This window comes from Eumetopias jubatus, unplaced genomic scaffold (assembly GCF_037043125.1).
Source record: "Eumetopias jubatus isolate StellerSeaLion01/CBP00866 unplaced genomic scaffold, mEumJub1_p1.0 scaffold_17, whole genome shotgun sequence".
Classification (NCBI taxonomy): Eukaryota; Metazoa; Chordata; class Mammalia; order Carnivora; family Otariidae; genus Eumetopias; species Eumetopias jubatus.
The window spans coordinates 6,986,216-7,002,919 of record NW_028274823.1 but is presented as its reverse complement, the minus strand read 5'-3'; the positions used below and the strand labels follow the sequence as shown (position 1 = coordinate 7,002,919).

At 49.1% G+C, this 16,704-nt stretch overlaps 3 protein-coding genes across 7 annotated transcripts in view; 1 reads left to right on the top strand and 2 right to left on the bottom strand.

The window, feature by feature from the left end:
• The window catches only part of UROS (uroporphyrinogen III synthase), a 28,800-nt gene extending 27,177 nt beyond the window's left edge, over positions 1-1,623 (bottom strand). For 4 of the 5 annotated variants that reach the window (XM_028119938.2, XM_088019916.1, XM_028119941.2 and 1 more), the window contains exon 1: positions 1,373-1,460. The gene's annotated coding sequence lies outside the window, so the exon portion shown is untranslated. Of the gene's footprint in view, positions 1-1,372 lie in introns of all 5 variants that reach the window. The other variant, XM_028119939.2, reaches the window with a different exon arrangement.
• Positions 1,624-1,914: 291 nt separating this feature from the next.
• On the top strand, positions 1,915-16,117 carry BCCIP (BRCA2 and CDKN1A interacting protein). The gene is made up of 7 exons (XM_028119960.2): positions 1,915-2,095; positions 6,760-6,834; positions 7,432-7,512; positions 11,578-11,667; positions 12,296-12,483; positions 14,151-14,325; positions 15,724-16,117. The coding sequence occupies exons 1-7, from the start codon at positions 1,928-1,930 to the stop codon at positions 15,892-15,894; spliced, it is 948 nt and encodes a 315-aa protein (XP_027975761.2). The 5' UTR covers positions 1,915-1,927; the 3' UTR covers positions 15,895-16,117.
• DHX32 (DEAH-box helicase 32 (putative)) overlaps positions 15,960-16,704 on the bottom strand; it is a 50,856-nt gene continuing 50,111 nt past the window's right edge. The window contains exon 12 of the mRNA XM_028119958.2: positions 15,960-16,501. Within this exon, the coding sequence (XP_027975759.1) occupies positions 16,330-16,501 (172 nt within the window). The 3' untranslated portion in view covers positions 15,960-16,329. The remainder of the gene's footprint in view (positions 16,502-16,704) is intronic.

Genomic DNA, 16,704 nt, shown 5'->3' with positions numbered 1-16,704 from the left:
AGGATTCCCCTAGAGTAGTCAAATTCATAGAGACGGAGAACAGAATCATGGTTTCCAGGGCCTGGGCAAGGGGGAAATGGGGAGTTACTGTTTAACTGGTAGAGTTTTAGTTTTGCAAGACGAAGGTCTGGGGATGGATGGTGGTGGCTGTTGCACAACAAATGATGCACAACAAAGGAATATACTTATGCCACTAAACTTAATACTTAGAAATGATTAAAATGGTAAATTGTGTTGTGTATGTTTTACTACAAGAAAGTATAAAGAAACAGAAAAAATTATCCAAGATGTCTGAGTGCAACTCCGTTGATAGGTTGGGACCACTTTGAAAGCTCCCTGCTTGGAGAAAACTCCTCTGTTACCTGCCTTGCAGCAAGAATGGGAGGAAGCCAGGAACAGGAGACAGGCAGGGGTATGAGCAGGAGAACTACCCCAACAGATGTGAATCCCTGATATGCATGTCTATCAATACCCAGGCTGTGGCCTGCTAGCGGAGATTCTCAGGAAGGACGGAACCCACAGAACACAATCATGGCGCCTCGGGGGACCCTTACCTTACCCTGACTCCATTTCCTGCTGCTGAAGGGTCACTGAGAAGAGGTTATCAGGTTTCTGCTTAAACCTCTGGGCTGCAGCCACCTCACTACACAGGGCAGCTCCTTCCATTTTTAGACTCAGAGGTATACAACCCACTTTTCTCATTTTACAGAGGGAAAAAAAAAAGTTAAACCATAGACCTCCTTCTCAGATAGCTGATGTCTTCTTCAATTAAGGACTTTCTTTCCAAATAGGCTTTACAATGAACGGCTGCATACTGGCTGCCCGTGGGATACAGCTGACTGGGGACTGAATTTTATTTGGCACAGATGTTAAAAATCAGGATCGATCTTGTGGAACTCCAGGTTCTCTTGAATGTAAAGATCTGAGGGCACTAGGCCAGCATGTCCCCTCAGCCACAACTGGCTGCACTCTCTAGCTGACCACAGCGCCCTCCACTCTCTTCTCTCCAAGTAGGCTCTGCTCTGTAGTTCAGATTTCCCCACTGGATTTGAAGCATTTAAGGTTAACCCCTATCTTAAAGAATCTTTCAGGTCAAGAAATGCGCTTAAAGAGCGTCGGCTGGGGCAGGGCTTCGGAGGAGATTCATTCAACCGCGGACCAGGCCGTGCCACCGACGGTGCAGGGGGGCCTGAGCCCGGCGACCTTCCATTCGGGGTCGATCGCTGCCCCCGGGCCAGAGCCCCCGCCCAGACCCAGCAGCGGCCTCGGGGTTCGGCTCCCCACTCGTCACGCTCTAGCTAGCACCGCAGGCCGGCCTTGCGCGTCCGCGGGCCTCGGTGTCATCGTCGGCACCGTGGGCGGCGACACCTACCTCGCTGGGCTGCGCAGGCCCGAAAGGCTAGGCGCTGGGCCACTGCCCAGCACTTGGAGGGCGCCCTGGCGGGGGCGGTATCTCGCAGTGCCAACGAGCCTGCGGTGCAGCCACCGGAGAGCGGAGCCGGGTGGGCGGCCCCCTCACCACGTGGCCTCTGCTGCCATGGAAACAGCTCGTGAGTGGCCGCGCGGCAGCCGCACGGAGGCCCGGGGTCCCGGAGCCCGAGCCCCTCGCAGCTGGAGCGCGCGCATGCGCACAGACACCCAGGTCCGGGGAGGGTGGGCCGAGGTGGGTCGAACCACTGAGCGAAGGGGAGGAGGAGCGTCGGAAAGCCTGAAGGAGGATGGAAAGGGGGAAGAAAAATGCCAAAATAGGACCTCAAACTTGACTTGGCCCCTAGAGATCATGGCCGTGGAATCCATCGGGGGCCCTGGGGTTGACCCCGACTCAGCGCCGAGGATGTCCGTCCTCTCTCACCCCGCCTCGGCTTGTGTGGGTGGGTCCGGAAGGGAGGGCTGGTGGGTGTTGCGCAGGCGCAAGGAGGGCGGCAACATGGCGTCCAGGCCCAAGCGGCGTGCGGTGGGTGGTGGGGCTCCGCAGCCTTCAGGCGTCCCGGACCAGCGCGACGAGGAAGAAGAAGAAGATGAAATGGAGGATGAGGACGAAGACGATGGAGACAGTGACGAAGAAGAGGATGAAGACGACGAGAGCGTCTACGAGGTGAGAAGCACACGCGACCCCTGGGAAAAAACTTTCTGGCCACCAAAACCGTGTGACTGAGCTGCTCGGAGCAGCGACCGCCAGTCCCTGAGGGTCTGTAAGCAGAAACTGGAGATGATAACAGTGCCTACCTCGGGTTCCACTGGAGTCTTTTACACATTGCAGCCACAAATTATTTTCAGAAGTCTCTTCCGCCGGTTCGGCCCCCTCCCACGTCTCCGGGAAAACCCACCGCAACACTTTCCTCAGTGGCTTTCCGTAGTTCTTCGGCTAAAGCCCCAAACCCATACAACAGGGGCCTGCAGTTTATTCTCTGCCCAATCTGCAGCCAGGTTCTTGTTGCCTGCCTCACTCGTAGCGGCCCTCTTTGCGTTTCTCGAAGGCCTTCTGTCCGTCTTATCTGGAACCCGATGCTGTTCTTCATCCTGCAGTGCTTTCCCGTCCTTGTTTAGATCTCAGCTGAGCTGTACCTTCTGCCTCCGGGCCCCTGACCCTGCCCCACTCCCCGAGTCCTGGTGGTGGGTTCTCATCGAACAGGGCTCCTTTTTTTTCCCAGAATATCTCCTACCATACTGCTTGGCATTCTAGATACTTAATATTTGTTGAGTGAATAATTAGGACTGAATGATCCTTAAGAGCACTAAATGCCCAGTAGGTACCTAAAATTTAATGGGTCCAAAGCAGAATTTGTAATTCGTGCTCCAGCTCCTGATCTTTGCCATTTCTGTAAATGGTTCTCCTAATTGGTCAAGTTGCTCAAACCCCAGACCCGGTAATTAACTTTAATTCCTCCCTTTTTGCATCCCACATCCAGTCTATCAGTAAATCCTGTTAGCTCTACCTTGGCACCTAGACACTTTCCATCACTGATTCTCCAACAGTCTTAGTCCACGCTTCCATCATCGCTTGACTGGACTCCTGTCGTAACTGCAGTGGCTTGTTTTCTTCCATTCTTGTTCCTGTACCATCTCTACACCCGCAGCCAGGGAGATCTTTTTATTTTTTATATGATAGTAGGAATGCTAAATACCATTCTTTGAAGTTTATGTATTTATTTTTTAGTAATCTCTAAGGCCAACGTGGGGGCTCAAACTCACAATCAAGAGTCGCATGCTCTTCTTACTGAACCAGCCAGGAACCCCCAGAAGAGATCTTTTTAAAATGTAGGTCTGTTCTTTTTTCCCTGTTCAGAACATTCCACTGACTTTCCATTTCATTTATAAGAAAATCCGAAGACCTCCTGGTTGATGGACAGAAACCAGGTAGCTAGTGTGGCCACACAGGATAAGCAAGAAAGGCTGATGGGAAATCAAGTCAGAGATAAACACGAGGCAGAAGTGTGGAGTCAGGATTAGGGCTGAGACTGGCGTGGGTATATGATAAATCTTCTAGTGAACAGAGCTTTTCCTTAGAAATCAGCTCTTTGACCCCTTGCCTTGAATGTGGTCTCAACCTTTTTCCACTTAGAACTTTAATTGACTGTTTTGTTAACTTTGGGCTATAGAAGTGAGTGCTTCTTGCATTGACATGGATAGTCTCACACTCTGCTCCAGTGATTAAAAATTAGTGTGAGAATGGTCACTGACTGTAGTGTAAGAAAGCAGGCACTTGCATGTACTGTTGGTGGGAGTATAATTTGCTGCAGTGTCTTTGGAGGGCAGTTTGACAATATCTATCAAAATTTAAAAATGTATACATCCCGATACAGTAATTGGACTGGAAAGAATTTATTCTCCAGTCATAATAAAAATCATCTGTTTCAGCTCTGTGCACTTTGTATTAACTCATTTAATATTTCTGTCAACCCTTTGAAGTTAGGAGTTATCACCATTTAAGACAGAGGATATACAGCAAGTTAAGTGAAGACAGCCTGTGTAGTGCAGTCTATGTAGGGGAAAGATGAAACAGCAAATAAATTCGGTTATGTGTCGAAAACGTCTTGAAAGATTAACTTACCTCTGAAGAGTAGGAGTTGGGGAGTGGATAGTAAGACTTCCAACTCTGTAATCTCTGTGCTCTCTTGTAGTGTTTACCAGTGAAATGTATTACTTTTTGCCTGTAGAAATTGTTAGGACTTTCAGGGCAGTTCCCTACACTTGGTGGATCTTGATTCCTTTATTTATTTGAAGGGGGCTTTCAGTTTCTGAGATGTTCACTCATCCACAGCTCATTACTGTGATGAATACATCCATGAGAATTATATTTGAAATTCAAGACCTGCCTCAGATCTGCTCTGTATATAAGGAAGGAAGTGTGTGTGTGTGTGTGTGTGTGTGTGTGTGTGTGTGTGTGTGTGTGTGTGTGTGTGTGTGTGTGTTTTAAGCCTGATTTAAAAAACAGGGTGACTGGCTTTGAGGCAGTTAGCAGAGAGGTGATATAAAGTGGATATGAGAACTCAAGAAACAGGTCAGGGTCCTGAAAAGATGGGAAGAAAAACACTAGGCATGTTAAGTTCTTATGTCTATGTGGTTAGGACTCTTGCTTGTGCTTAACGGACCCTTGGAGGGGAGCTTCAGAGGAGTTTGTGGTAAGGATGCAAGGGTACCTTAGACCTCCAAGGACAGGAAGTGCCTGGGCCTCAGGAAGGGGCTGGGTCCCTAAGCCTGGACTGCTGTGGAGATTTTCTTCTCTGCTTTGCTGCTCTTTGTTACATTCAAAATATTTGGTTATTTTTCTGTTTCTTCTCCATATAGCTGAGAATAGAAAATACCAACAGCTTCCGAGATTTGTCACTCAAAAGAGCAAGCAGGTGAGATGCCACATTTAGTCGTAATTCTATCTAAATTCTGTCAGTTGGGAGTGAGTGGCAGGGCTCTGTTTCACAAAGATGGCTGTTTCCCCTGAAACCATGTGGCTGGGGCATCCATTCCCAGGGAAAGGGGTCCTGGGCATATAGCGCATTTGGTACCTACTACAGTGGCAGTGCCATCATAGTCAGAGGGACAGAGGTCGGAGATGATGTAGGAAAGACGTTATTAGTGTCAGGATGACAAGGCTCAAGTAGGTGTGATTGTCCTCTCTGGCCTTCTTCAGCTGAGACCCCAATTCCAGAACCTGCTAAACTTGGAAGTACACGTGAATACACTGTTTTATCAGAGCCCCAAAATAAGTGTGTCACTTACCAAGGTATGGTTTAGGACTGATCTTGGGTAGTGCTTATAAGCCTCTAAGATTTTGGTGTGAAGCAGTCCTTTCATTTATTTATGGGACACTTAAGTGGCATCACAGGCTAGATTCTGTTACTGTTTTGCAGAGAGATCAGGGAGCCCAGCCACACACAGCTTCGCAGAATCTCATGTACACATTCACCGTATTTCGTCCTGCCTGAGGGCCTTAGTATGTGCTGTCTCTGTGCCAGGAACTCGTCCTCAGTCCCAGCTCAAGTGTCACTTCTCTAAGGGAAGACTATCCTGACTTTCTTACCTGTTTTTCAAGCTGTGTAGCACCGTGTACCTCTGTTTCTAGCATGTATAGTTGAAACTTTACATTTATCTCCATGAATATTTCCTTAAAGTCTGTGTTTCCCCCTAAACTGTAAGCTCCATGAGGGCAGGACCATTCATGTCTGCTTTTCTTACCTTTTCTTTGTGAGTGCCTGGCACCATGCTTGGTACGTGGTGGTACTCAGTATTTGTCAAGGGGATGAAGTGTAGCCTCACGTGCGTGGGCTGAATCAAGTGCTAGGCAGCCAGGGACTTCGGAAGTGATTTTACTCTCTGCTCATCCTTACTGCAGTCAGGTGAATAATTTCTTTGTGACTGCTGTGACCGTTTTATCCAGAGCAGACTTGCTCTCCATTGAAACTAGATCAATCTGAGTTTTTTTGCTCTTCTCAGGCTTTTGTGTCAAATGAGGAGATGGCATGAAGGTGCTTTGTAACCCGTGCAGATGGCAATCGTGGCAATATTTTTGCCTATCTGAAGCCTAGACAGTTCTTTAGATAACATTTTCTTCGTGTCCTTTTTCTGGCATGTTCTGTAGATAGAGATAGAGGCAAAAAGAGTGGAGATGGAAAAGAAAAATCTGTAAAGTAGAAAATAATGCCTGAATTATCTTAGGAAGTTACGTGTGATGACCAATTTTGTGTTCTTTGATGTAGGAAAGACGTTAGGGTTTGAAGCCGATAGTCAAGAAAGAATTCTTGAGATATCTTTGGTGCAAAAAGGTGGTTTCATTAAAGCCCGGACACAGGACCCGTGGGCAGAAAGCTGCGCTGGGGTCTTGAGCAGTGGCCCATTACATACTTTCAAGTTGGGAGGGGCTTAGGGAGAGCGTAAGTCCCTAAGGAATTTTGGAAGCAAGGTTTCCAGGACCTTGAGAGGGGGCTAGCTATTGTTGGGAAAAAGTCGTTTATTACTGTTTAATAAAACCTGAGTCATGAGGCCCTTTAGATGCATATTGGTGGGTCATACGCTTGGGGGATGATTGCCGACATGCATCTTGGGGAGGGGGTAGAGATAAAGGAAGTTTCCTTTTTAAATGTTAAAGTAGAATTACAGGATCCTGGGGGTTGGGCTAAGAATGCCTGTTGCCCATAGTATTAACATCAAGGCAGTTGAGTCCCTAGAGGAATGTCACTCTGCCCGTTTTGAGGACTTATCAGTGGGCTGTAGATAGTAAATTTAATAATTTTTCTTCTGCCTTTCCTATGTCATTATTTACAGGAAGTGAATGTTGAATTTGAAGCTTATTCCATCTCTGATAAGGATTATGACGGAATTAAGAAGTTACTGCAGCAGGTATGGTCTTTTACCCCCTACACACACATCTCTAAGAAAATCCAGGCCATTCAACACAAACGAGGACACATTTCATCCTTTTAGAATTCCCGTTCTTACACTCTCTACCCTGCAGAGAGGGAAGGATTGTTTCTCTTCTCTTCCAAGGCTAACTCCCATTTGAGCCTCTGATTATTATGTTAATAAACACCCTGTGTCCTAAAATACCTTCCTTTTCATGTGCTTATTATTCGAGTTACTCTACTGTTTTTCTCTTGCAGCCAGACTTTGTGGGGCAGAAGAATTCTTCCGTAATAGTTCTATCCCTTAGTGCACCAGCTGGTGCTACAAAATCCGTGCTTGCTGCTTCTACACCATCCCTACCCCATGTGAGGTGGCTTTGGTTTTACCCTTCATAGCCTCCAGTGCCCAGTCACCAAATTCCATCCTTCTCCCCCACACCTTTATTGCCACCGACTGCCTCTTCGATTTCAGTGCCTTTAGCTAGGTTTCTCCTGGGCTTTTCCTTTGCTCTTGGGATTGCTCTTCTGAGTTGTTTTCATTAAAAATTATGCTCTGATTTTCATTTAAAATAAGTTTTTTTTTTTCTCCTCTTAGCTTTTCCTAAAGGCTCCTGTGAACACTGCAGAACTAACTGATCTCTTAATTCAACAGAACCATATTGGGAGTGTGATAAAGGTAAGCGGGACAGTTATGTTTGTTCTGGTTAAATTATTTTTTGTCCTGTTAAGACCCTCCTGATGTTTAACTGGCGGGCCAGGAGCTGAAACTGGAAAGAGGTGTTACTGGAGGAAGAGAGGCTGGTTAGAAAGCCATTCCAGTAATTTCCAAGATTCCTGAATGCAGGAATCCCGGGATTGGCAATGGATAGCGAGAGAAGGGGGCTATTTGGAAGATACTTGGGAGATGAGATATGGTGGGGCTTAGTGAGTGACTGGTCTGCGTGAGGGGAAAGGAGTCAAGGGTGGCTCCCAAGTGTCCGGCTCCAGCAACCAGGATTGCAGACATGGAGGAAGAGGAGGGCAGGAGGGAATGTGAATGTGGGTGTGTACGTGTTGAGTTTGATTTGCCTGTGATACGTGCACGGGAGGTGTGAGCAGCGGCTGGAGACTTGGGCATTCTCAGCAGATGGACGGTTACCCAGGGAGCGTGGGGATGGGCAGTGCTGATACCACTGTTACTTGGAGGAGTAAGTCAGTGGCAGAGTCTGCAAAGGAGTCATGGTGGCGGCCACGGTGGGGGTGGCGGTGACCTGGAAGGGAAGGGCATCAATCACTGGAGGAAGCTTTTGGAGGGGGCACAGCAGGTGGGTGAGTCCCGCCCCCACCGCGCCTGATGATGCTTTCGGTTTTGTGTAGCTGCCTAACACACTGTCCACGGTTCGGTGTCATAGAATAGCAACGGTCGTCTGTTTGGCTCATTTGGACAGAGCTCAGTGAGGACAGCTCCTCTCTGCTCCGGGTCACATTAGGTAGAGAGGGTCAGTGGTGGGGGGTGGGGTGGAAGGTGGGGTGGGATTCACTTTGAAGATGGCTCACTCACGTGACCAGCAAGTTGGTGCTTGGCTGTACATGGGGAGCCCAGCTGGGGCTATGGGCCAGGGGCCTCCTTTCCTCCGCAGTGCGGGCCCCTCTACACAGCGGTTGGGTTCCAGGAGCAAGCAGCCCCAAAGAACCAGGCACAAGGGCACAGCTTTGTATTTCCGCTGTCCTCTTAATCAGACATGAAGGTCTGCACAGGTTCCAAGGGAGGGTGCACAGACCCCACCACTCGGAGGGAGGAGGGGCAAGGTCCTTTGTCAGAAGAGAACGTGGGGCCAGAGCTGTTGTGGCCATCTGTGGAAAATAGAATCTGCCATGGTGACCTTGGTCCGTTTCCGCATCCATCTCCGGAAACGAGGATGGTCCTGGTCCCTGCTTTGCACGGTGGTATGGAAGCAGCAGGAGTTGCTGAGCGCATGGTGCTTAAGCCACGACGTGCGGCAAGTGCTGGAGTGGCGGCGCCCAAGGCTGGTGTCTCCTCCTGTCCGGGCACGTGCCGTCTGCGTCATGGTACAAAAGCAGTGGCCCCTCGGTCTGATGCTCGTGCTCACCGCCTCACCTTTAGCCATCTCCCTTTGTTGTCAAAGCTGAAGGTCTTGAAAAAGTTGGCATTCGCAGCCTCTACCTCCTCCCCTCCTAAACCCCGATCTGGTTTTTCCCACCAGTACTCCACTGAGGTTCTGGAACTGTCAGATAGGGTCACCAGCATCCCCGTTACTAAACCTCATGGCACTAAATGTAAAGAAAGTGAAGGGAATAGTACCTCCAGTAGCTTCCTTTTATTAGAGCAGTGGGAAAGGCAGGCCTCTTTACCAAACTTGTGTCCAGCCGATTAGTGTCTACGTAGGCGTGCTGACGACACTGACTCCATCTTGTTCGTGCTCGCGCCATGACCTCCTGGGGAGGTTATGCATGCCCTGACCGGAATTCAGGAGGGCTTGTTCTGATCTTCCATAAAGAGGTGCAGCGAAGGCCCGCCCTAGATAACTACCCTGCGACCTCCCCCTCCCCTGGCCCCCACCCTGCCCCTGGCTCCGTGAGCTGTGGGGTGAGGTCTGGGCTGCGTGGAGAACAGCTGCGTAGCCCTGGATTGTTTGTCCGCCCGATCCCTGTGTCAGTAACACAGCCTGAGTAAGACTCAGTGGTGTGGAGTGGCTTGCTTCAGTTTTCTGTCTTAGCTGCCTTCTCAGTGTGGAGGAGACGTGACTGACGCTCTTCCACCTTCTAACCATGTGCTAAGACCGTCCAACAAGAAACCGTCAAACTTTTATCCTTGCGAGAGCTTGCCATCAGCAGGGGGATTCAGCCTTCACCGGGATGGTTACATTAATAACTTTGCAGTAACAGTTACAGTCCTTGGCTTCCACAGAGGTGCTCGAGGTGTCCCAGCGACAGTCTAATGTCCCTAGGAGAGGGACTGCCCAGAACTTTGACGAGAGCCTCTGGGACTCTTGCAGAGACGGCAGATCCTAGGGCTGTGGAGGGCAAAGGGCAGGGGGAGGGCCGTGAACTGCACGTGCGGGTTGTGTAGGGAGAGATTCCGGGGTGAGGTGTTAGGTGCAGTTGCTCAGGGTTTAGGTCCTAGGAATTGTGTTGAACCAGGAGGCTTGAGGGATGAGAGGAGGTGTGGGAGGGGTGGTGAACCGGTCAAGCAGGCAGGGCTCCTGCTGGGGGCGGGGTGGGGCAGGTGGTCGTGGATGAGGCTGATGGGATTATGACCCCGGCCCCATGGAGAGGCCGCCGCCGCGTGGTGTTGCCTTGATGTGTTGCCTTGATGGCTGCTGACCGGTCAAGGTGGACCGGGGAGCGTGCTCCAGGGGATGCCGACTGCCTGTGAGCCTGGTGACCATTTGGGGGATTCTTTCTTCCCTTTCTTCCCCTCCCCCTCCTCCCTCCCCCTCCCTCCTCCCCCTCCCTCCCCCTTCCTTTTATTTTTGGAAAGTAAGCTCTCTGTCTATCCGAACTCACAGCCACGAGATCAAGAGTCACATGCTCCTGTGGCTGAGCCAGCCAGGTGCCAGTTTGGGGAATTGTTTAGGATTCGACACTGAGCGTTCCTTTTCCTTCCCCTTGGCCCTCGGTCTGTCAGTGCTGCGTTTTGTTGCAGTAGGTGGGAGGCCTGTGAGTTGCGGGACATCGGTCTCCTGTTGATCTGGAGGGACCAGGGCTGGTGGACGCGTTCTCTTCTTTGCCTCCCCCCCCTTCACGAGCAGATATGCCCCCAGCTCGCACGGGTTGTGTCCTCCCGAGTTACTGCCGTGCTCTGTTAGTGCCTCCTCTTGATTCGTGGAGCTTGAAACGGCTCTCATTTTGGCACATAGTTTTGTTTCCTCTGCCACCCCAGCCTTCCTCGTTCCCACAGGAAGAAACCGGTGGTCTTTTATAGCCTGGCTCAGCAGAGATGTTGGTCTTAAAGCCTGGCAGCCCCTGTGCCCGAGTTCCCCCGTCTGTGGCCCAGCTGGCTTAGATCGAAGAGCGCGCCGGCTTCTTCAGCCGGACCCCAGTGAGCAGCGGTGCTGCCATGGGTGGCGGAGCCCTGTCATTCCCTTCCCACAGAAGAGTGTCAGGGACACACATGGGACAGTCGTGGGTCCCTGCCGTCCTCGGTGCTGGGGACGCCGGGGGAGTGCACAGCCTGAGCAAGCGTGTGTGTGCCCCGTGGAGGAAGGTGTGGAGGGAGCGTGAGGGCCGGGCCGGTGGGGGGCGGGGGGGGGCTGTCAGTAGAGTCGCAGGTTCACGTTGGAGTCAAGCATTTCATTCTTTTCCGTTCCTGAATCATTTCCTTTCTTGCCCTCTTTTTCTCTCCTGCTTTTGTGGTAGGAGTAAGTGTGCTCAAGCATTGTTCGCTCTCCCAGTGCTCGGGGCTGGCCTGCACCGCAGAGGAGCGAGCAGGGCTGCCTGCCGCCAGATTGCTTAGAAGACAGACAGGTGGTTGATTTCAAGAGGTTTTTTCTGGTCTGGATTTGTAATATATCGAGAACCTCGCATAAAGAAAATTGGGAGCAGGAAGCAGTCCTCCGCAACGTATCAAGGGGGAGCAGAACCAAGGGGGGTGAGCTGATAGGGCAAGGCCCACGGTCCTCAGCGTGCGATGCTTCCCTGCGGTGTCGGCAGCCACGGAAAGTGCCTGAAAACTGAGACGTGAGTTGGTATTCCACTTCCTCCCAAACATCAATTTTAATTCTTTTTCTTTTTAAAATAGCAAACGAACGTTTCAGAAGACAGCGATGACGATGTGGATGAAGATGAGATTTTTGGGTTCATAAGTCTCTTAAATTTAACTGAAAGAAAGGTTGGTTTCACTGGGTGGCATCTGAGCACCTGTTTTATTTAATGCATGATAACTTTTTATATCAGACGAGATTAACAATAAGGATATGTGCTTTTGTGAAGTCTTACTGTAATCTTTTTTTTTTTTTTTTAAAGATTTTATTTATTTATTTGGGAGAGGGAAAGCACAGAGGGAGAAGCAGGCTTCCCACCGAGCAGGGAGGCCAATGTAGGGCTTGATCCCAGGACCTGAGCCACCCAGGCGCCCTGTGACTCGCTGAGTTTTAATAGAAAAGGAAAACCAGCTATTTACCCTCCTCAGAATAAGATGCCGGTCAGACTTCATCTTCAGGTTTTACGTGAACTTTCCAGTTACTGCCACCTGTCTTTACAAGATGGACTGGAATTGCTATTCTCGTGTGTCAGTCAGTGTTGGTGTAACGCTGTCACCACTGCTCGTGGGTCCGTAAATAACCAGGTGTGGGTACTCTGAGAAACGCTTAAGCAGTCAGCACTGAGGACAGGTGGGATTTTTAAAGGCGGTGGCAGGAGACTGTCCTCACTGTAAGGTAGAAGGTGATAGAAAGCACTTTGTTTTCTGCTCCAGGTGTGGCCCGTAGTGAACAGCAAGCCTTGTCTTTGCTTCATAGGGTACCCAGTGTGCTGAGCAAATCAAAGAGCTGATCCTGAGCTCCTGTGAGAAGAGCTGTGGAAAGAGCTTGGTAGAACAGCTGGACACACATTTGAACGACACCTCCAAGCCTGTGGGCTTCCTCCTCAGCGAGAGGTTCATCAACGTCCCTCCTCAGATCGCGCTGCCCATGCATCAGCAGCTCCAGTAAGAGCCCGGGCCACGTGCCCTGCACAGTAGTCCGGGGCGGACCCAGCGGCGGGGTTTCGGCCGTCAGCGCGCCGCCCGCCCTCTGGGCAGCCTTGCGGCTCGAGCGAGTGCAGGACCCTCCTGCCAGAGGCGTGTCCCTTCTTCACAGTGGGCTTCTTAACGACGTGCGGTGGTGGTCCGAATGGGCTTACGAGATGGCCAGGGCGGAAACACAGCTGAGTTTATACAGGCTTTTTACCCTCTACTGGGCTGAAGTTTCCATCGTCTTCCCAAATTTCTGTGACATGGAGAAGATGCCGAACACTTACTCCAGTAACAGACTGGGCACAGTCCCTCAGTCGCACTGGGGTGTTTTATAACTAAGGAAGCCACAGTCCTCGTTCTGTGCCTCTGGCTTCTTGGGGTTTGCTGCTGTTGTTTTTTTACTTCTTTGTTTTGTTTTAAAACGACCCTGAGATCATGACCTGAGCTGAAACCGAGTTGGAAGCTCGCCTGAGCGAGCCACCCAGGTGCCCCTGTTGTACTTTCTTAATGCAGGGGTTTTAGGTTTATAACATTTTAATTGTTCAGAAGAGCTAAGGATCGGGATTGCTGTGCTCGAGGGAGAGCGGGATGGGAGTCGACTCCCCTCTGTGCTGCCCAGGTGCGCTTGCCCTGGGGGCGCGCTGCCTGCGTCTGCCCACTGATCGCTGGTGCGGGTGTGAGGGCAGGCTGAGCCTTCAGGCTTCCCGTGCAACAGGTTCATTGCTTTTTAGTTTTATTCTCATCCCCACCCTACCCTGATGCCCAGGTGCCATTCATTGGACTTCTGCATGTTCTTTGTTTTGCCCTTTTTTCTGATCAGCTGGAGCTCATTTTTATTTGGTTTCACAGGAGGCTGATGTGCTTTTTCCTGGTCCTCTATTAAAGAAAGCTGAACTCTTTACATCTTTGACTAGCCAGATGCATAGGGACGTGCGCAGTTTTCGGAAGGCTACGTTGCCACTCCATGGCCTATTCTAAGTCTAGGGGAATCTGTCCTGCCATGCCATTTCTGCAGTATGTCAGGACTGTAGTCATAGCGCCGGACTCTAGTGCTTGGAGACCGGTTGTCAGATGCTCTAATGGCATTGGTTGTGGCTCTGTTAAACATTTTTTTTTTTTAAAGATTTTATTTGAGAGAGCACATGAAGGGGGTAGGGTCAGAGAGAGCAGCAGACTCCCCCCTGAGCAGGGAGTCCAATGCGGGACTTGATCCCAGGACTCCAGGATCATGACCTGAGCCGAAGGCAGTCGCTTAACCAGCCGAGCCACCCAGGTGCCCCAACATTTGTTTTTAAAAATCCAGATTCTTACCGGTTTTAAACTTCGGCAGAAGCAGAGCAGTGATGTTGACTGAATTTGAGACTCCTGTTATTTGCTGTGTATCCACAATTCAACATCATCTGAGGGATTCATCCTACTGCTTACTATAAAACACTGCCATAGTCCATCACAAGTGCAGTTGCCTACATAAGTAGAACTCATAGCTTTAGAAGTGTCCAGATCTGATGTCTGTCCATCAAGCCCGTGTCAGGGACGACGGAACCCCCTGCAGAGGCCTCACTGGTTTTCCCTGTGTTCTGGTTTGTTGATGGATTTCACCCGGCTCAGCAGGCAGACCTTCTCTGTGTTATGCTTTGTAGGAAAGAACTAGCAGAGGCACACAAAACGAACAAGCCATGTGGGAAGTGTTACTTCTACCTTCTGATTAGCAAGACATTTGTGGAAGCTGGAAAAAACAATTCCAAAAAGAAAGGGAACAACCAAAAGGAGGAGGAATTAATGTTTGCAAATGCGGAGGAAGAATTTTTCTATGAGGTAAAACTCCTGTTCTCATCTCTTTGTTTGAATGTAAATAAGGATGTTTTTGACAATAGGCAGGATTGACTGCTCTCCTAGTTATGGCAAAATCCCCTGAGGATGGCGGCTCTTTCTCCATATTTCTAGCAGCTGGAGGCTAACGCAGTGCCCAAACCTAGTACATTCGCAGCAGGTTCGTCACCAGCCCCCCAGCCCCCAGGGAGGAGCCTGGGGAGGAGAAAAGCCATGAACATTGAATGGTGATCAGGCACTCAATATGCTTACTAGAAGATCTGTCATTCTAGAACAACTATGAGGTAGATGTTAGTCCTGGTTTACCGATGGGGACAGAGAATCTGAGGGAGATTAGATCCATTATCTCAGGTCGTGCAGGTGGTTGATGTGAGAGCTGGGGCAGGCCATGCTCCCCAGTGATGGCTTATGTGCTTCTCTGGGCCCTTGGTCCTGGATGTCCTCCCACTTTTGGGATTTCTAGCAGTTTCTTGCAGAAAGGTGGCTTACGCCATGATGGACAACCACATACCAGAGAATACGCTTTCTCACCCTGACCTCTTAAAAATGTTAAGTAAATCTGAGGGGTAACTTATTTTCCTGGATTAGAGGATGTCTGTTACTACTTTTTTTTTTAAGATTTTATGAGAGAGAGAGAGAGCAGGCACAAGCAGGGGGAGCTGCAGTGGGAAAGGGAGAGGCAGAGAGGAAGAAGCAGGCTCCCCGCTGAGCAGGGAGTCAGACATGTGCTCACACCCTGAGCCACAGTCAGATGCCACCCAGGTGCCCCCATCTGTCACTGCTTTTAAAAAGCCTTCGACTAAATACTAAAGTACCACAGATTCAGCTCTGCCCTTGTTTTTCAGGAAGTAAATAGTGAAAATTAAATTTTTTCGCCTGAGCACCTTAGGCAGATAGTTTCAGGGAAGGCTGGTTGGGTATTTTAGGATGGCCTGGTTACTGTTTTCACACGGCCTGATTCCAACAGAGCAGCCAGGACAATGAGCAAAGACCAGTGTTTGAAGACCATGCTGCTCATTAATTGTCAAATGTTACAAATGTTTGTTTCACTTTTCTGTTGCAAGATTGAGAATCAAGTGAGAATGAATATGAATTGAGTATGAATGACTTCAGAATTATAAACGCTTAGTAGCATGTCACATAGCTGCTGTTCACCTCTTAGGACTGGGACACTGCTCTCCATGCTTCTCCTGTAGGTTAGAAATCTCTGGTAAGCATTTTGTAATTTGTGCCTGAATATCCCATTTGAGCTTATTTTAGTCCGTGTTTTGCTGTTCACTGTCATTCTCAAACACATGGCAAACAGTATTCCTGGCTGCCACGTAAATAAGTTTGCCTTTAGGTTGTCTGAATTTTTAACTTACGATTATATATTTGGTTCAGAAAGCAATCCTGAAGTTCAACTACTCGGTGCAGGAAGAGAGCGACACTCGTCTGGGAGGCAGGTGGTCCTTTGATGACGTCCCAATGAAGCCCTTGCGAACCGTGATGTTGATTCCAGGTGACAGGATGAACGAAATCATGGATAAACTCAAAGAACATCTTTCTGTCTGACCCATTTCCCATGGACAGTAGTAGGATGGTTTTGTGTACATAAAATTACCAGAAAACAACTCAGATTTACTGAAAAACTCGTGACTTTATTCAGAGTAAGGTCCCTTACAAAAAAGTAGGGTTCTGTCACCTATGTCTGTGACCCATTTACAAAATAGCTTTTTAAAAAAATTTGGTCAAATTATGAATAGCTGATTAAAAGCTTTTCCAATAAGAAGGAAAATGTGGAGTCATAATTTAAAAGAACTCAATAAAAACTTCTATTTTTTTATTTTTAAATAATATACAAAGTGTTATTTTTTTCAAGACTCTCGTGTGGGGTGTGTTCTCCTTGTTCAAGTTAAACGTCTGCACCTCCAGCGGAGCTACGCTCAGGCCGGGGGGGTTGGGGGGGTACTTATTGCACATCTTGCTTTCTGTAAAGATTCTGAAGAGTTACTGGATGGTGCATCTCTGCTCAGTAGTCTCAGGGCACTTCTCACACATTTTCTGTTCTTTTTTCATTGTTGATAGAGGTGAAAGGTGATCCATTACTTGATGGAGAATATCCTTACTTTCGCTAGGAGGCAGGTTACTGAAATAGTATGGTGGCACCAGCTGCATAAATCTGTTTGTTGAAAACAAAAAGGTGAGATTTTTTTCTTTTCTGGGGAGAGATACCAAACATTACATGTGGGGACTTCCCACCCGGGGAGAATCTGGTATTTAATTTGAACTCTTCCATCTCCATCTGCCTTTGCAGGATAAATACTTCCTGTGGTTTTCATGGAATCAACCCAGTTGCATTTCTAGAATAAGTTTGCTTCTCTA